Genomic DNA, 15,145 nt, shown 5'->3' on the forward strand with positions numbered 1-15,145 from the left:
TTGCAGACATTTGTATCTGCCTAATTAGAGACAATGCGCTGTGAGTGCAGACTCTATTATTCATTTTCTGAGGCCTTGCAAAGCATAGGTTTGTATGTGGTCAAAAAATGACTCTGACTAGAACTAAGGTTATGGCCAAACATTTGATATTCATTCCAAAGAGAAAGCAATGAAGAAGCTATTAAAAAAAAAAGTAATAAGGCAACAATTGAGGTCACCTGACCTTGGGATCTGGCTTATGTGTTCCCCCTTAAATGACCAGAAAAACCACCCCTACAAATTCAGTTATACAAGTCTGAATTGCCTTAGAGGTTTACGTAAGAGATCTAACCAGTGAACGGCTCCTCACCAACTACCGGGATGATGACAACAGCAGTCCCTGCAGGTGCTGATAATTTTTTTTTTTTAAAGATTTTATTTATTGATTTGACAGAGATCACAAGTAGGCAGAGAGGTAGGCGGAGAGAGAGTGGGGGAAGCAGGCTCCCAGTCGAGCAGAGAGCCTGATGCGGGGCTCGATCCCATGACCCTGAGATCATGACCTGAGCCGAAGGCAGAGGCTTTAACCCACTGAGTCACCCAGGTGCCCTTGACAAATGTTTTGATTATGAGGTCAACATGATCTCCTCTCCCCAATCTGTGAAAGGACATTACTGCACAAAAAATACCTTACCTACCAGCATAATTTCTGAAAGAGAATTGTCAATAAAGGCAAAGAAAAGCTCTTCTTACCTTGTCCTTGGCTATGGCCGGGGGCTGCTTTAAAACTTCTTTCACAGTCTGCATAACGGTTTCTGCTCTCATGACACTGATGGAGCGAACCAGTTCTACTAGTAAAAGCTGTTCTTCACTGGCTGCAGGAATGACCTGGATAAACACAACATTGTATTTCTGTATGTAGGGGGGTACATAAGTCTTTTAACAGAAGTCAAAGAATTAAGAGACTATTTCATGGGCTTTTTTTTTTTTAAAGATTTTATTTATTTACTTGAGAGAGAGACAGTGAGAGAGAGCATGAACGAGGAGAAGGTCAGAGGGAGAAGCAGACTCCCCATGGAGCTGGGAGCCCGATGCGGGACTCGATCCCGGGACTCCAGGATCATGACCTGAGCCGAAGGCAGTCGTCCAACCAACTGAGCCACCCAGGCGTCCCTCATGGGCTCTTTTTAATATAAAAGACTTTGCAAGTCTCTGGACTATCTTAGGTAAAAATGAATAAATAAGTAAGTATATATATATATATGTTTACCAATACAATGCATATACAACATTTCAAAAAATCAAATAGGGTAATAAGCCTTACAAGAAAAGACAGCAGTGTCCTATCCTCTATCTCACATCCGAAAGCAACCCTGCTCAACTCTTAGCTCTCTTCTATTATTTGAGTAATATACATAGCTATTTTTTCCTATTTCATGACTTTTTTTTTTAAAGATTTTATTTATTTATTTGATAGACAGAGATCACAAACAGGCAGAGAAGCAGACAGAGAGAGAGGGGGAGGCAGGCTCCCTGCTGAGCAGAAAGCCCCATGTGGGGCTCGATTCCAGGACCTTGAGATCATGACCTGAGCCGAAGGCAGAGGCTTTAACCCAATGAGCCACCCAGAAACCCCTCATGACTTTTATTTTAAATTTCCTACTGACTTCCCACCTCAGAAGACAAAAATTTAGCTCCCTTACACTTTTCCCCTAACCTCCCCACATAGATATAATTTTATTTAAATCAATATCTAATATTCATATAACTATTTACGGTTGTACTGTGTATTATACTGTCATTACATTTCTTTTACTTTTTGTTTTTCCGAGTTAATACATAGCTTTATGTATTTTTTCCATCTCTATCACAAATTCATCCCCAAATACTCCAACTGCAAACCTCTCATTACATATTCAAATATATTAGGTAATTAATCTTCTACTTTTCCTCCTGCCTTTTTTTTTTTTTTCCTTGAGACATCTGTTAGAGGTCTTTCTGCTCTACCCTGGGCTTACTAAAAAGTAACATCTTGATATCTTTTCTGTGACCATCAGCCTAGAGATTCCCATTCCTTGCCTTCTGTGTCCAAACCCCTAATCTTTGGATCCCATGTCTTCTTCCTTCTTAGTTTATTCCTCCTCTCATGGAGATGCATCTTCCAGTGGCTGAGAAAGGGCGAACTTTTGGTAATGCCTTTTTAAAAGTTAGATATTGCATGGTTCAAAACGCCTTGAGTGACAGTTTGACTGGATATAGCATTACAGGTTGAAACTTATTTTCCCATCACAATTTCTAGCACTGCTTTCAATAAGTCTTATCATTAGTCCACTGAATAGGAACAGTATTTTCTCTCAGGAAGATTTTCAGATCTTTGATCTCCAGCATTCTGAAACTGCATGCTGATATTTGTGTAGCTCTCTTTTCATAGTGTCTGTGGAAACTCATTTCCTTCATTTCTGGAGAATTTTCTTGTACTACTTTGTTAATATTTTTTCCCTTCATTTCTTCTGTTCTCTCTTTCTACAAAAAAGATATTGACCCTCCAGTATTGCTCTCCTAATTTTCTGATCTCCTTTCCCCTACTTCCCATTTCTTTAAGTTTTTATTTCTGGTATTTATCTACTTTCTCTCTTCTGACATTTGTACTGATTTAGTTTGGTTTCTGCTACAAAAAATTTTATATCCAAGAAAAATTTAAATTTTTGCTAAGGTCTTTCTTAGAATCTTCTTACATCATGGATGCAATACAGCTTCACCTCTTGGAAATGCATTACTGTTATTACTTACATATTATTCTGTTACCTGCATTGTTTCTTTTGACTTTATCTAGTTGTTTTGGTCACTGTCAATCAATAGTAGAGGCTTTCTTCATGTGGCTGGTAATCCTTGGCTTTTTATTCATATTTAAATGTCAGGAATAATAATATGGCTAATATTTACAGGGTGCTTATTAAGTCCCAGGTGTTGCTCTAAGTGCCACGTAATCTATATTCTTCTAATTCTCACAACCCCAGGAAGTAGTATTTCTACCCTAGGGTGAGAGAGTTAGTCAGTAAAGTAATGATTTGAAACCCAGGGAGCTGGTTTCAAAGTCTGTGCTCTTAACAACTCTGCTATTAATTACCTTTGGAAAAGAAATTAAAAAGTGATGAGAAGTCAAGCCTTTGTGTGCAAGACTGGCGGGTAGGGAGGCCTCCCTGTCTCGTGACTGCAGCCTAGTGTTTTGTTAGCAGCCTCAAAAACTTTAGTAGCTATAGGTCTTTTTTTCTTGATCAGGTCATTTTCCCAGAAGCCAGTCCTCAAATTCCTACCTAAGGGCCATACTGCTTCCAGCTACCTCAGTGAGGGGAGGCTAGTGACCATTTTCTGTATGTAAGAATTTTTTGCAAATGCTCCACTTTTTATCATGAAGTCTAAAGTCTACCTATGTGAATCTTATGCCCGTAGGTTAAGAGTCTTTCTTGACCAACTCTTTACAGAGCAAACTTGACTCCAGTCTCCTGCTTGGGTAGTGGAAGAGTGAGTGGTGGCTTGAGCTGGGAGAAAGGGATCTAAACGTGGTCAAGCTGCTCCTTACACAAATTTTCAACCAATCCTCCAGATTTCAGCCCCATCCCAACACTTTGCCTTTAGAGGCACCTGACATTTCGACTTCCAGAGACCATCTGTAGTTATACAGTGACAACTGCTTTCTTTCTTACAGCAATTTTGTTATCAATTTTCTCTACTAAATCAGTTACCACACAGACCTGTATTTTTTTTCATCTTGCAAAATTCTGCTGACACTTCTTATTGTTCTGTGGTCAACTATCTCGATTTTTTTGTCATTGTGAGTTTATGCATTTTTAAATTCTTTTATTCTCAATTTTGAAAGAAGAGCAGAGAAAAATGCATGTGTTCAACATGCCTTGTTAATAACAAACCACAGGTCCTTGACTGATTTTAAATAGTTTAGGATTTCAATTCTGTCTAATGTAGTATCTGCTACTGAATTCTCCCATGTAAAAAAATGTCTTAGGTAGGAATGTTTATTTTTATTCCTTTTGAAATTCCAACATATATGAAATGTCCAATCAGCACAAAAATAACAGACCGGAAACCTTAACTAGACAAAGGATATATCTTATGTGAATGTTAATTATTTAATAGCCTTAATATTCTAATGAGTCACTATTTATTTCCAATACAGAACATTTTTGAGCTTTCAAATTCACAAAGCAGCAGAAATTTCACATAGACAATCCTCTTAAGCCAATGTATAGATTGCATTTAGAAAATACTTAAGCTATCATGTCTTTTTTTTTTTTTTAAGATTTTATTTATTTATTTGACACAGAGAGAGGGAGAGAGAGAGAGAGAGAGAGAGAGATCCCAAGCAGGCAGAGAGGCAAGCAGAGAGAGAGAGGAGGAAGCAGGCTCCCAGCTGAGCAGAGAGCCCGATGCAGGGCTCGATCCCAGGACCGTGAGATCATGACCCAGGCCGAAGGCAGAGGCTTAACCCACTGAGCCACCCAGGTGCCCCAAGCTATCATGTCTTAATGAAAATCTAGTCAAGGGGCGCCTGGGTGGCTCAGTGGGTTAAGGCCTCTGCCTTCAGCTCAGGTCATGATCTCAGGGTCCTGGGATCAAGCCCTGCATCGGGCTCTCTGCTCCATGGGGAGCCTGCTCCCCCCCCACCCTCTCTGCCTACTTGTGATCTGTGTCTGTCAAATAAATAAATAAAATCTTAAAAAAAAAAAGAAGAAGAAGAAGAAGAAAATCTAGTCAAGATGAAAACTCTCCATATCCTTGTTTTGTGTCCTGAATAACTAACATTAAAAAAAAATACTCTGTACCATGTTAACGTTCCTACTTCAAATATAGTTAATACCATACTAATTTCTTTCTTTTTTTTTTTTTGCATAAAATGATGCTTTTCATGCTTATTTAAGACATTTGGGCAATAAATACACCATTACCTAAGTTTTACATTATCTAAGTTTTATACCTTTTCCATCCACCTGTAAAAAAACTATTGCTTTTCTATTTCCCATCCCATTCCAGCCCCACTATAACTGAAGGAGAGTTGAAAATTCGCATGTACTCACCAAATGCTTATCAAATGAAACAACAAAAGTACCAAATGGTTAAACATATACCTTGGTCCTGGTGGTGGTTTTGTTCTGTCTTCTTTCATTCCATACAAATGCAATAGCAGCCATAAAGTGAACACCATGATTCATTGAAATGGGGCCCAATAATTCAAGGATCTGTTGTCTCAAGTTCTAAAACAATTTAAATAAACCACAAGTGATAAAAATTATGAAACATTAATAAATAGACTTTACTTTTGGTTTTTGGGTTTTTTTGGAAATATTATATAGTGCTTTCATGTTTTGCCACCTAAGTAACAGTAGAAGAAGTGTTAAGGGAGGCAATCACGGTTATTTTAACTAGGAAAGAAAAAAAACCCCTATAAAACAACAACTGTCAATCAGCCAATTGCAAGATTCTGTATAACACAGCAGGAAAACAGCATATATGAAGTCCAATTGCATTAGTAGATTGCTTTAAAAAGGAATATTTAAGTGAAATTATACAAAGGAAAAGCATAGTTTAATCTAAACATAAGTACTTAAATAAAATTTTGGAACAGTTTCCAACCTTCCTCTTACCCCAATTTCAGTTGTGCTCCCATTACTCCCAGATCTAGGGAGTCAGGTCTAAGAGTAAGATTAAGGTAACTGAGGAGCTATCAATTCAACAACTTGATGTTGTATAACATGCTTTCAGATAGAATTTTCCTCTAAGTATAAAGTAGAAAATTTGGAAGATGTCAGAGTGTAAGAAAAAAATTTAAACACTCAACCATTAATCACATTATGCCAAGATAATCAATATTAACCACATTAATTTTTCTGAATATAATTTTTTTTAGAATTATAAATACAAAACTGTTCAATTATGTAATGTCCTTGTTTCACTAAAGTTTTACACATTTTCCATACACTAAGATTTCTTCAAAACCATTATTAGTAGCTATGTAATATAACATTAAAAGTATAATTTAACCATTTCCACATTTACTGTTTAGGGGCTCTCTTTTTGCCACTACACAAGGCTATAATGATAGGTATGTATCTCTGCATAATTTTGATTACCTTAAAATACATTACTAAATTAAATTACTAGGTCATAGCCTACAAGACTTTTAAAGCTCTCTGTGCATATTGCTAAATTGTTTTCCAGGAGGGTTTTGCATATTAAAGTGTTAACTTAAGATGTCCTAAAGAAAAGGAATAAAATTATAATATGTATGAATGAACCTCAAAAACAATATATCACATAAAAGAAGCCAGATACAAAAGAGCAAATACCACATGATGCCATTTATTAAAAATGTCCAGATAAAGCAAATGTGTATGTAGAAAAAACAGATTAGTGGTTGACTGAACTTAGTGAGGGGAACAGGGAGTGACTGGAAACGGGCACCAGGAATCTTTTTGAGGTGATGGACATGTTCAAAGATTGCGGTAACAGTTTCACAACTCTAGAAATGTACTAGGAAAAAAAAATCATTGTAGTGTATATAGTTAAAATGGTAAATTCTGTGATACGTCATTTCTCAATGAAACAGTTAAAATTATTTGAGAATTAATTACTCCATTCAAGCAGCATGCCAAAAGCACTACTCAAATTATTCACAAATTCTGAATACAATCTTTAGGAAAGTCCCTGAACAAACTCTTGAGCTCCAGAGGAAAAATAGGAAATGTCTAACCTTTGTAGCTCCAAGATTAATAGTGGTAACTGAAGCAGAGGCAGCAACAGTGATCTTTTCGGAAGAATCAGCCTGATGCAGGACGCTCCAGAGCAACGTCACAGAGGACATGATCATATGAAGGATCGAGAGGATTCCACTGCGGGCTTCAAACAAGTGTTTTTGGTCTACGTTGACCAAAAGCTTAAATTGGGGGAAAAACACATATTACTTACTGAGGTTTACAAATGGGTAGTTATTAGACCTCAGTCTTTTTAAAGGAGTCAAATATTTGCACAGTCTTACTTGGTGATACTGAGTAGTAGGATCCAATAAACAGTAATGGATAATGGCTGTGATCCCTTCTAAAAGAGTAAGAATCATATCTGGTGGAATGATTGATGCCATCCACAGAGGCCTGAAAAAAAAAATGCATTCATTTGAACACAAGTTCTGTGGAAAAGTTTATGTTTTTATCAGTAGTGAATGTTCAGTAGTTTCTAGGCACATCATAGGTGCTCAATAAATATTATAAGAATAAATGACTAAGAGCATACATTAGAAGCTTTTATATCCTCATCTCTAAAATAAGTGAGTTGTACTCGAGTTCTTTTGGCTAAAGAATTCAATACAAAATAAATGTAGTCAATAAATTTCTAGCAACTCTAACAGAAGGCATATCAATATGAAATGATATAGGCAGTTTTATCATATTTTACATGTAGTAGCGAAGATTGCACAGGAAATAAATCATATACCAGTCTATTAAACATTTGGCTAATTTCTGACAGACTAATTAAACATGGAGATACAGATGGAGTTCACCACTAAACTATGAAAATTGCAAACAAGAAATAAAATCGGATGGGAAAACAATTATTTTTAAAAATTTATTTGACAGAGAGAGAGCACAAGCAGGGGAGTGGCAGGCAGAGGGAGAGAGAGAAGCAGGCTCTCTGCTGAGCAAGGAGCCCGTGAGGGCTCGATCCTCAGACCCTGGGATCATGACCTGAGCCGAAAGAAGATGCTTAACCGACTGGGCCACCTAGGCAACCCCTAAAAATAATTTTAGTATGACATTAATTGCCATTTAGATAGCTTATCAGATAAAACTAAGGAAACCCTTTGCTGGGTTTTTCATTACTCTTACCAGTTCAGTTAAGAAGAACATCAAAATTAATTTCAACTAAGAAAAAAAGTCTGTTACACACTCCTTTCTTCCATTCTTGAATTCTTTTATTGATACACTTTCTCAAGTGGAGTTTCATTTTTGTGAAAACAACATACTACTTGTAACCTAATGATAACCACTAATTTATTTACCCAAATTGTAACTGACTTTGTGGACAATTACATTGCCATGATGTGAAAAATGTCAATGACAAAGTTAAAAATCAATCTTACCTACTATCGGATAATCCTGTTTCATATTTGTACTGCTGGATTAGATTATCTAAATTCCTGCAGAGCTGCAGTGTCACGGAAACAACCACTCTCTGTAGAACTTTTCCCATGTAAGGCAAAGTAGATGTGATTAAACCAATCCACTGCGGGTGCATCTTACAAGCACAGTGTTGATGCAAAGCTCGTATCACTGCACAAAGGAACATGCCTTGACACGTAATAGGCTGAGCATGCAGATACTGGAGAGAAGTCATGGGCTGATGCGGACTGATGTGTTCCAGGTCAGAGACGACAAAATCAAAACCTGTTTCGTTCTCTTCGGGGATAGTCATTACCCGGTGTTCTAGAACAATGAGCCTCTGAAGCACTTTAAGAAGCTGTGACTGGAGTGTGCTGCCGTTGTCAAATTCATCCTCTGAGAAATTGATAAGGCTGTCCTCTGAGAAACCCTCCTCCACGGAAACCATGTTCTTACCTGCCATTTTCTCACTGTGCCATTTCTGTGCACTAAAGATAGATGACAGCAAGCAGTGAAGAATCACTTTCTGAACTTTGCACTTAGATAACATATCAGAGATAAAACTTGGGAAACCCTTTGCTGAGCTTTCTATTACTTTTGCCAGCTCAGTAAAGAGGAGCGTCAAAATTTCTATGCTCATCATCTGCATGTTTCGATTGCCTATTAAGTCCTGTGCGGTGACCTTGACATGAGTTGGGTAATGGCTACGCATGTAATACAAGCAGAGGGAAATAAGGATTTCTATGTACATAGAACTCCGGAAGTTATGATTTGAGTCTACTGGAATGTGACTATAAAAGTCTTTGCCCATAACAGAAATACGGTGTCTGGCCAAGAGGTTCTGAAGCAGAGACAACTGAGGGGTATATGCATTATTTACACTAGTGGTTGAAATGGCATTTACAAAAGTAACAGGGTTAGTTTTTAAGATGGCTTTGATGGCAGAAAAAGCATAGAGAGTCCTCGATGAATCATACAACTGGAGATACAGAAGCACATGCTGATAGAGCGGATGGATGTTGAAATTGGGAGATTTCCGGGACCCTGGAGAACCCATATCACTCTCAATCTCAGAAATTTCTCCTTCTCCACAGCTGTACCAGTTCTCTAAATCCAGCCCATCGCTGAAGAACACACTGGTTTGTTTGAGTTTTTCATTTGAAGTTTTTTTCTTGTCATCATCCTTTTTCCTGGCAAGTTTTACTTTAGGTTTGGCTCCTGGTTGTTTACCGGACTCCTTAACGATGGTTTCTTTCTCGGGGACTTTTTCTGATAATTTTTCCTTGAAGCTGAACTGAATGCTACTGTGACTCCTCTGTCTAGATTTGGTCTCTGTGGAAGCAACATTGGAGTCCTGGAGTGTCTGTGTGGTTCCTGAAATACAAGGGGAGGAACTATTTCTGGAGATTCCATTTGCCAGGCACTCAGGGCCTCCCTCGGCTGACACAGAGAGAAACTGAGAACTGTCGTTACTCAGCAAAGCACTGTGGCTCTGCTGAGCAGACTGATCGTCGGTCTGGAGCGCCTCTTCGCCAGCACCAACATCGCTGTGCTTTGGGGGCAGAGCTTCAATTTCTAACTGAGATGGAACTGATGCAGATTCTGCTTCGAGGCCACTTACAACTTTACATATCAGGTCAAACACTACCTGCTGAACATCGTCATCCGGGGAGCTCACATTTGGCATTTGGGAATCTTCTTGAACATTCACATTTTCGGGATCGACTTCATAACTCAAGTTGTCCCCAGCAGAGGACTGTGAACATCCAGAGTCAGAACTCTGAAGTACTTCTATCTGCTGGTCTGGAAGATCAAAATCAGATACAACCATTGGAATTGTCTCACTGCTGGTACTTAGAAGGGAAAGTCTGTCACTCAATGGATTAACAGTGAGACTAAAGTTCTCTATTTCATCCATGGTAAGTGGCTTTTCACCATTCCCTTTAGATGCAATGAGTTGTACTTGGCTTACTGGCATTTGAAGAAAACAGCAAAGAAGGAAAAAGATAAAACATGTTAAAATAACTGAAATGGTAGACCATACTCAAGATTTTTAATCATTAGCTTCAACACCGACTTATATTTTCCTATTAAAATTATATTTTAATTCATTACTATTTTAGACCCTTTAAGTTAGAAAATTATGTGGATGACTATTAACTAGAATTTAGTAAAGAAAACTTAACATTAGAAAGCCGATTAATCCAACTGAATTCAACAGAACAACATATTTAAAACAGATATAAAAATTTGTCCTCGGGGCGCCTGGGTGGCTCAGTGGGTTAAGCCGCTGCCTTCGGCTCAGGTCATGATCTCGGGAACCTGGGATCGAGCCCCGCATCGGGCTCTCTGCTCAGCAGGGAGCCTGCTTCTCCCTCTCTCTCTGCCTGCCTCTCTGCCTACTTGTGATTTCTCTCTGTGTGTTAAATAAATAAATAAAATAAAATCTTAAAAAAAAAAAAAAAAAAAATTTGTCCTCATCCCCAAATAAGGTACCTTTTTTACTGGAGTTCAAAATTTTAGTTTTTTTCCCTCTGTGTGATGCTTCCCGTTAGGTATGCTAATTCTAAGAATTCAAGTAATTTGGTCATAGATTATAATATGTATAGATGTAGTTCCTTGAGTTCAATAAAATTCAACATTTAGGAATTACCTAGTATGAATAAGGCCCTAAACCTAGAGACAATGGCGGTGAGAAAGAAGACATAACTGTTCTCTATAGATTTTAAACTCAGTAGGGGATCACAAACACACTTATTCATTTCTATACTTTGTTGGGGGGGTATACTAGGCTGCCGGCTTCCTTTTAGAAAGAGCAGAAGGCTTAGTTCCATATGAGTAGTACCAAGCAAGTGCTATAAAACTCAGGGAAAGCATCATGATCCTACAGGTAAGGAGACTAATCTCAAGACAAGGTGAGAATTCAGCAGATAGGCAGGGTAAAATGCTAACACAAAGAGGCTGAAAGTTGGGGCAATGAACAGGGTAGTGCATGCTCTGAGAAGACTCAGGGGAAGCAGTGGAAAGGAAGGCAGAGAAAGGAAAGAAGGCTCTGGAGAAACACTAAAGCTGAAGTAGCTAGCACACAGGCTCGGTGGCAGCTTCATCACTCAGCAGCCATGGGAGGGTGAGACGGCCACAGTCCTTTCAGCAGCAGTTCCCTGCTCAGTAAAATGACCTTTTTATTACTGACCTCACAGTTATTTGTCAAGATAGAAATGAGATACGTGAGCATCTTTTGTCTCTGAAGTATAGTAAACTAATCTAATCTATGGAGCCATTATCACTGTATCATAGATGGCATCATAGGAGAGTTTGTTAAGTGTGGAATTCTAGTAATGATAGCGAATATTCAACACTTATGATATACCAGTCTGCACCGATCACGTCACAAACAGGACAGTATCTGATGTCCACAGTGAAGCCTGGAAAGGTGGGTGCTACTGTTCCCATTTCAGAAAGGAAGAAAACGACTCATGAAATCTAAGTGTGCACTACAAGCTTAGTATACATTCCCAGTGAAGTAGCTCCATAGCCTTGTAGGACCAAAATTGCTAATTAAACTCTAAAGGTATTTTCAACAAAACTGAAGACTGTCTTTGCCCAGAACTGGGTTGACCCCTCCCTTGAAAAAGTAATCTGATAAGAGAGATTCAAGTCCTCTAAGGTGCTCACTGAAGAAGTACATTCCAACACGGCCCACATGAGCACCACCCGGGCATGGTGAGAACACTTGTGGAGAACGTCTCACTGTGGCTGATCTCCGCCGTGTTCACCTCTCACTTGATTTTCATAACTTAATTAAAGAAATAAAGAAAGCTGTTCTACTTCCATTGATATTCACCATTGCTGCAGGCAAAATTCTGCATGAAATGCTTGTCACTCTCTTCTCCGGGGAAATAGGGAGCTTTATTCCAATAGCGTTCTGCTTGTACACGCTGCACTGAAACCCTCTGAGTTTTGGGATGAAGCAGGAGCAATAGTAATGGTTCCAAAACTCTTGCAATATCATGTCTTTGTAGCACTTGGTTCAGCCAGGCTTGTCCCACGGAGCTGGTAGAACCATCGAGGCTGTTCAGGCTATCTAACATGATGAACAGCGACCTACAATAAATACCAATAATTAAAACAAAGAAGAAAACACCTACTTGAACTGTCACACACTAGTTTTTCTTAAATCAGTATTATTATAGGTTTTTTGTTATTTCGAATTAACTTTTTAAAAAGTAGTCATCCTTCAGGGTAACTGTGGACCACAGCATTTTAATAATCTTATTCCCTACAGTCCCAGTGGATATGAGAAAGGAGAAAAATCATCTTTTTCTCTTTTCTTACATACTTATGTTTACTTTTTAAAGTTCACAAGCATATATTTTTCTTATAAGATAAATACTAAAGAATAGAAAAAAAAAAACCCTTTGTCTTGTTTGAGCAACATAGTCCTATTCATGTCACTAAATACTGAACTCCCTACAAGTCAGCACCGCTCCCATGCTCTTTTGCACACAATCTCTTTAAGAGTCAAACCTATGGGGACGCCTGGGTGGCTCAGTTGGTTAAGCGGCTGCCTTCGGCTCGGGTCATGGTCCCAGCGTCCTGGGATCGAGTCCCACATCAGCCTCCTTGCTTGGCGGGGAGCCTGCTTCTCCCTCTGCCTCTGCCTGCCACTCTGTCTGCCTGTGCTTGCTCTCGCTTCTCTCTCTATGACAAATAAATAAATAAAATCTTTAAAAAAAAAAAAGAGTCAAACCTATGAGCTTAATTCAAGGAAGGACCTTCTGTGAAAGGTATGGAGGTGTGGTCTGGAATCAGAAAACCCAAGATTCAAATGTGGGCTATCTACTCGACCTTATGTGTCGTTTTGGGCAAGCCACTTTTAATTTCCCTGGTCCTTCAGTGTCTCATTTGTATGATGAGAAATGGCAGGCTTCAAATGAGAGATGGTATTTGTAAAGTACCTAGGCCAAGGACCTGGTTCATTGTACTGGTTCAACAGCAGATCATTTAAAAATGGTGATGCTATTAAAAAAGTAATGTTCAGTAAAACACACATCTGGTCCTGAGCTGCGGCTATAAGCACAGTTGTATCTGTGGCCTCTTTTAGGAGACCTCCTAGTGGGACTGCCATTATCCTTTGCCAGTATCTCAAGCTATGGTGTAAATTGCATCTCCTTGGAAGTTAATGCAAATCTCACATTTGGGGGATGAGTCATCTAGATGAGCAGTGAAACCACTCTTAGGCAGCAACAGGTTCTCTGAATCCACATAAGTGGTCTCTCAGTATTTATTTATTTTTTTAGATTTTTATTTATGTATTTGACAGAGAGACAGAGAGCAGGATATGGAACACAGGCAGGGGGAGTGGCAAAGGGAGAAGCAGGCTTCCCGCTGACCAGGGAGCCCAATGTGAGACTTGATCCCAGGACCCTGGGATCATGACCTGAGCTGAAAGCAGACACTTAATGACTGAGACACCCAGATGCCCTATGGTCTCTCAGTATTTTAGCTATAGATTTATTAGGTCCAGTTCAGGCAGAAGACTGAAAATAACGATTAGAGAAACAGTTACATAATGTACTGTTTAAATGAAACTTTACTGTGAATAGAGACTCAAAGGGCTGTCTCTGACACTTAGAATGGTGCCTGGCACACAGCAGGGTCTTGAGGAATCATCACCTAGTGAAAGGAAGGGTCTCTGGGTGCTCCCTGCCATGCATCTTAATATAGCTTAGATTTAAAAAAATAATAATTTATAAGTTCTCTTTAAAAAATCTGTAAATTGGGGCACCTGGGTGGCTAGTGGGTTAAAGCCTCTGCCTTCGGCTCAGGTCATGATCCCAGGGTTCTGGGATCGAGCCCTGCATCGGGCTCTCTGCTCAGTGGTGAGCCTGCTTCCCCCCTCTCTCTTTCTGTCTGCCTCTCTGCCTACTTGTGATCTCTGTCTGTCAAATAAATAAATAAAATCTTAAAAAAAAAAAAAATCTGTAAATTGCTATTTTCTACCCCTGCCAAACGAGGCAGAGGATTCAAGAAAAGAGACACTGAGATACCTTACTGTAAATCCAACATCAAATGCAACCAACCTGTCAAAAGAACGTGCAAAAGATGATGACTTATTTATATGGAGATCCCTTGTGAGATGCCAAAGAACTGCAAACTTTGCATGTGCTTCCATCCTTATTTTCTGAGGAGGAATATGGGACATTAAGTTATTTTATTCTCCCTTGAAGATATTAAGAGATTTTAGTGAATCAAAGTTGCATTTTAAGAGGCAGTATTAGGTTCAATGTTCATAGTACTCAACACACAACACAATAAACTGTTTTTATGAAAGTAGAAATGTAAAAAAGACTTAAATATACACAGAAATATTAAACCTGAAGGATCATCTCATACTACCTCATAGACTAGGTTTAGACTAGGTAATCAAGTCTCTAGATCACTGCAAAACAGGGAATGGAAAGAATTTCAGTATAAGAACTTTCCCTCTTACTTTAATATAAATACTTAGCAGTCAGAATTTATTTTATTACACTTTTCAATGTGCTTTTGCTCCCAGAAATTATATATTAATCTCAAATGAATTTGTCAATATTTATCAAGCCAGTTTATTAGATTCAAAAATTTAAATACCTAAAAATGATTATTTCCATAAGAAAAACATTATATCCCTTTGAGATTACCTTGAAAACATTAAGCGTTATGGTAATAATGGAAAGAACAATGGAAAAATACATTATTCAGGAGGAGCAGCTTTTGGTGTTAGATAATGAAAACGAATTAAATCAGGTAGGAATTATGAAGTTATCAAGATTTTTTAGTTTTCCTCAAGCACCTGTGGAATCTTTTGAGTAAAAGCCTCCCCATCAGGGACTGAAACTCTCTAAATGCTTGTGATCAGTTAGAGAAGTGCTCTCTTTTTTTCCTCAGGCCTAATAATGCTTTTCCTATGAAGCCTGTGTTTGTACATCAACTAACTAATACAAACATGTAAAAAAAAA

At 38.5% G+C, this 15,145-nt stretch overlaps 1 protein-coding gene across 10 annotated transcripts in view; it reads right to left on the bottom strand.

Moving 5' to 3' along the window:
* Positions 1 to 15,145, bottom strand: part of DOP1A (DOP1 leucine zipper like protein A) — a 102,661-nt gene that overhangs the window by 19,168 nt on the left and 68,348 nt on the right. For all 10 annotated transcript variants that reach the window (XM_032339168.1, XM_032339165.1, XM_032339166.1 and 7 more), the window contains 7 exons: positions 14,228 to 14,328; positions 11,989 to 12,248; positions 8,126 to 10,115; positions 7,028 to 7,139; positions 6,743 to 6,925; positions 5,121 to 5,246; positions 733 to 867 (listed from right to left, as the gene is read on the bottom strand). In XM_032339168.1, coding sequence (XP_032195059.1) covers positions 733 to 867; positions 5,121 to 5,246; positions 6,743 to 6,925; positions 7,028 to 7,139; positions 8,126 to 10,115; positions 11,989 to 12,248; positions 14,228 to 14,328 — 2,907 coding nt within the window. The remainder of the gene's footprint in view (positions 1 to 732; positions 868 to 5,120; positions 5,247 to 6,742; positions 6,926 to 7,027; positions 7,140 to 8,125; positions 10,116 to 11,988; positions 12,249 to 14,227; positions 14,329 to 15,145) is intronic.

Source organism: Mustela erminea, chromosome 4 (assembly GCF_009829155.1).
Source record: "Mustela erminea isolate mMusErm1 chromosome 4, mMusErm1.Pri, whole genome shotgun sequence".
NCBI classification, from domain to species: Eukaryota; Metazoa; Chordata; class Mammalia; order Carnivora; family Mustelidae; genus Mustela; species Mustela erminea.